Genomic DNA, 5,486 nt, shown 5'->3' with positions numbered 1-5,486 from the left:
TACTAATAAAAATAACATAGGTTAAACTATCAATTTAATATGGTTTTGTAATATTTATTTTAAAATAGTTATTCTTCGTTAATAAAATAGACTAGGATTATAGAGTTTATAGATTTTTTATCAATTTAAACCGAATTAATATTCATATATAGACGTATTCTATTACTAATTATGAAATTAATGAATTATTTATTAAAATACATTTACCTCACCATATTTAAATATAATAAAAACTATTATACATTTATATTTAAAAAATATAAACATGAGTAAGTTAATTTGACATTATTAAACTTAATAATATCTTAGAATTCAAATATTTCCAATGATATTTATTGTAAATCACAGTAAAATTAATGCTTGTTTCATATTTCTTCTTTTTAACGGAATTGAAAACATATATTTATAACTAAACTAAAAAGATATAAAAATATTTTGATTTTAATTTTTAAACTAATTCATTTGAAATTAATTTTAGAATGTTATCCTTAATGAATGTCTATAAAATCTAAAATTTCCAATGATATAAATTTAAATTATACGTTAGGTAAATTGTAGTTTCATCAAAGTACTTTTAATAGAATATATTTAGGTTAATCGTATTTAGCTTGTCCTTGATTTTCAACTAATGAAAAGAGCCTAAATTATATGTGTATTCTTTAATGAGTCAATTGGCTCAATATACCTAACTTAAGCTAAAATTAGGAAACTACCCTTATAACTGGAAATTCAGATTCTCTGTAGCAAAAATGACAGACAAACCATTTTATCTTCTTTTTTTTGATTGAACACGTAAGAGTATATTCTTCTTCTTGGTACGATCTTTTCTCTCTTCTTTTCTCCTTGTTAATTTGTTTTCACCATCATTATAATTACCCCGACGCTGGACACCATGTATGTCATAAATCATTGGCCCAAAGAAAGACATGCCTCCTGCAAAGCTCTCAGAGTTACGGAAGATCAATCTGAAGCGCACCAACAGATTTTCCCTCAATTATGAATCTTCTTATATGCTCCTGAAATTGAAAATCATTGGATTGGATCGATTGCGATTAATTACTGGACCTGAGAGAATCACAATAAGTTCAATAATTTGGGTGTACATTACTAGTATGTTAACCAAATTCGTTGAACGCTAAAATTTATCATAAAGTGTGATATAAATTGTTAGTGGGTAATTTTTTTATCCGAAGGTATGGTCCAAACGAATGTATCAGTTTATATTAGCATATACTACATCTTTGTTAGCGACCTATATTTACATGTAAATCATAGAAGAATCAATAGCATAATAGTTTACGTATAATATGATCATTGTTAACCGTCAAGAATGTAGAAGCTAAATAGATAATGACTGAATAATGTATCAACTATCGAGAACTATTTTTAACTTTTTACCAGCATTTAAAAAAGCGGAAACATGATTTGTAACAGCTAATCAAACATGTATCAACCAATACTTTGTATCATCTAACCAACCATTTACCAATTAGCATCAACCACAGTTCTTAACATATAACAAAACATGTAACAGCTCATAATACCTAATTTATAGCAACCAACCATATATTTATCAGTTAATGACAAGCTAAAATGTTACATGATAGCAACAACTACTCGCAATTGAAATGTAACAGCTCATAATACCTAATTATGTTTTTTTTGTTATATGGAACCTAAACTCTTTTTTTTTATTTCACTGCCCTCATTGAGTTTCCTTTTTTCACAAAAGTTGTTTGTAATATGGGTTCATTAAAAGTTAAGTAATAAACAGAGCTCATTATTTCTACAAATTAATATATAAATATAATGTTTTGCAACAATTTGGGACTGTTAAATATGATAGTCTCATTGAAATGTTTCAACCCATTGAGTTCATACTGGCTCTGGTTATAATACAAGGAATTCAAATGTAATACAGATCAAACCTATTAGACTAATACAATATACAAATAGAGACACATAGAAAGAAACACTATATATTGCCAAGAAATCAACAACAAAAAACTTTCTTCAAAATGATTCATTATCTTTATGAACATGATCCATTATATATATAGACAATTAATGTCTTGATAGATAAGAAACGAAAAAAACCATTAAATGTATTTGAGTTATATCCAGCGACTTTGAATCTGTCAGTGAGGGGAATGCCTCAGACTCGATCAAGTAGTGGCTGTAACCATAGAAATTTGAGAGTTTCTGGCAAGGAAAATATAACTAAGTACTGCAAAGCATAACAAGAATATTAAACCCAATTCAATTTCACACTTTCTCGCTTATTCGGATCAATGCCTCAGCAACTCAGTGGCTTGAAACTTAAGGCTTCACACATTTCTTGTATAGAAGAAAATCATAGCTAATCCTAAATACGTAAAGGCTTGACTTGAAGGAAGATGGATATAATCAGGCATGTTACATACGACTCTATTAATGAAGTATAATATGACTATATGATTGATACAATCAATTTTTTCCCCTTCTGACCTGTTGACACGATTTAGCCTTAACCTTGCCGACTGAACCGAGTCACCAATGATCGGTTTAAATAGAAACTAGACAACCTGCTTGAACCCGGTTTGTGCTCTTTTCACCTGAAAGGCAAATCATAGACCTATCTACAATCGGTTCAAACTTCAACTTAACCATACACATTTTAGACCAATTTTGTTTTAACCATACACATAATTTAACGAAACAGTGAATTACACGAAGGCATGAAGGACTTTTTTGAAGAAAAAAATCTACAAAACACGTAAAGAAAGCCCATAGAAAGAGAAATTATTATTTGTTTATCTGGATTAACCATCTCTGACTGTTTGAAATTAAACAGGTCAACTTAAAGATAATATGCATTAAAAACCATGATGAAAGGGATGACTACAAGACTTTATATCTTGTACATTATTGTATATCACTAAGGATATAAAAAGGGTTTACATCATTTTTTTGGTTAAGGTTTTACTATCTAAAGGTTGACACAAAGGTTAAGAAATAGACGATCCCTTATCCCCATGTATACCTATGTACCATCTGGTTGGCTGGTAAACTCGGCAGTTTAGAGAGTCCATTCATATTGATCTGTGTCATACCAAGGTGTGGTTCCAACGAAGGAGGGAAAACCTGAAAGGCCGAAGAGGAAAAAGGTGGCCTGCCTAATCGAGGGGTTCGATTGCTAGCATCTTGAAACATTGAAGAACCTGACCGCTTCTTTAGAGAGTAACTCTTTCTGCGTTGAACTGGTGCATCGTGCTCATGATTCCCATAGTATGTAATCACCAATGACTTCGCATTGTCTGCTCTTCTCTCCACATGCTTCTTCACGTCGCACCCACTGAATGTGCATTTGTAGTACCTCCTGTGAAAACCATTTATACCAAAATAAAAATATACATATTTAGATTAAGCATCGAATATCTAGGTTTTGCCCAAAGCGTGAGACTAATTTCAGAGTAAGCAAGCCTCTTGTTGAAACAAATATTATACAACCTCACATTTGGGTTCCCCCTGATGAGTTTCTGACCATAGTTTTTCCAGCTATAACCATCGTCAAGATTGTTTTCTTCACTTTTCATTTGAATTATGACCCTTTCATCGTATCTGCCCGTTCTTGAGGCTATAATCATGTTTGATAATGATACCTCATTTCCCCTGCGAGAGAATTGTGTAATTTAGGTTAATTTATTATTCTATAGTTGATACGATGTTAACTTGGGACCTTCTTTTTGGAGATGAAGGTTCGACGTTTAGAACATCAATAATGTTGTGATCTTCAGGAGCCTGATCAACGTCCATCCGCTGATGAGGAAGACCGTTGTTGGATATCATCATTGTTGCATGATCGCCACCGGAACTTTCCACCATCTCTGGAGGCCCGATAATGGCATCTGGAGAAGGAGGGGCAATCTGGAAAACGAAGTAACCAAAGAATATAAAAACAGTTAGGGTTTAAGATTGGGATTGGGATTTTTCATTTGTTTTTCTTTTCATCCTGGAAAGAACACTCAGGCCTAAGATCTAACAAAGTATAGTTTTATCATTCATAATCATATGTAAATTTTGTATTCTACGGTGAAAATCAATTGTGAAGCCGAGAAGGACGTCATCTCCATGAAGTTTTCTTTAGAATCACTTATTTTTGTTGGGAAGAAAACTCTGAACTGTAATGAGACACGTACACACAAACAAATAGATCGTCAGAAACAGAATATCTGTAATAAAGAGTTTATTTATAAATGAAAATGAAAACCTTTTAGCTAGCCCGAATCAAGAATATGAGGAAGATGATAAGAGAAGAAATGTGTATTGTATACGAGAAAGTTGGTATTCTTATAATAAAACTCAAACCATTTTACTTTGGAAACAATTGATATGGTCAAACTTTCTATCATCAAGTGTCAGCAATACTTTAAAAGGTTTTTAATTATATTTCTTTCCTTTTTGATATTTATGAGCAGTGTATATATTTTGGTTTGGTTTTATCAAAACAATACCAAAAAGCTAACCAAACTATACAAAATTCAATTTTCTTTTCCTCTATTTTATATGTATCAAGACAAATAAGAAACTTTTATCCTTAAAAATAATTAAACTAAGTAAATTAGATTATATTTGACTAACTTAAGTTTATTTTTTGAAGACTAACTTAAGTATATAATGATGTTTAGAATTTCGTTTTGAATATGATCATGTTTATGTTTGTATTTATGTTTTATGTTCTGCTATATAATAAAGAAAATAATTAATTATAAAAATAAATCTTTAGGACAAATTATTGAAACTAGAGTCTCTCTCCGCGCTACGCGCGGAAAAGTGGTTTACAGTTTTGGTTTGGAATAAGGGCATTGTATTCTTTAAAATGATGGAAAAGTCGGTAAATATGAAGTTCATGTAATAGTAAAAAAAAAAGTAGCGTAAGCCAACATAAATAATGTAAGAAAGTGGATCTTATATACATTAAGCAAGTTTTGCCCTACAATATGGACATGTTAAGGATTTTTTAACCCAGTCCAAGATGCAGTGATGATGATAGGAATGTTCACAATTTAAAGAGTTGATATCTCCCTCTGTGTCAAACTCTTTACAGCAAATTGGACATAAATCATCTTTCTCGCTAGGGATAGGTTCTCTTCGGTTTGCACGAAGCTCGATGGTATAGACGTCTAGGTCAATTATGCGGAAAGCATCTAGGTTGTGATCAGATATCTTAACAATTATATTAAGATCTGTATCTGTGGGATTATCGAGCTTCAGAATAGTGCATGCGACAAACTCAGAACTCTGCTCGATGATCTTCATCACCAAATCAAAATCAATTTCGTGGTATTCAAGCATGTATTCCATTTCAAAAACCATATTGTGGATTAGGTGGCCATTGCTCGCTGTCTTCAGAGCGACGAATATCACAATTTTTGTTTGTTGTGTCCATGGCCTTTTTATCTTCATGGTAATGATTCTTTTTGAAGATGATATAGATGGTTCAGTTT

At 31.4% G+C, this 5,486-nt stretch overlaps 1 protein-coding gene across 1 annotated transcript; it reads right to left on the bottom strand.

Moving 5' to 3' along the window:
- LOC106358629 (probable WRKY transcription factor 10) lies at positions 1-4,720 on the bottom strand. Its single transcript, XM_048738399.1, has 3 exons — positions 3,719-4,720; positions 3,490-3,651; positions 1-3,367 (listed from the first exon to the last, which is right to left on the bottom strand). The coding sequence occupies exons 1-3, from the start codon at positions 3,862-3,864 to the stop codon at positions 3,007-3,009; spliced, it is 669 nt and encodes a 222-aa protein (XP_048594356.1). The 5' UTR covers positions 3,865-4,720; the 3' UTR covers positions 1-3,006.
- Between the last annotated feature and the right edge of the window lie 766 nt (positions 4,721-5,486).

Source organism: Brassica napus, chromosome A8, assembly GCF_020379485.1.
Source record: "Brassica napus cultivar Da-Ae chromosome A8, Da-Ae, whole genome shotgun sequence".
Taxonomy (NCBI): Eukaryota; Viridiplantae; Streptophyta; class Magnoliopsida; order Brassicales; family Brassicaceae; genus Brassica; species Brassica napus.
This window is presented reverse-complemented; position numbering and strand designations above follow the sequence as displayed.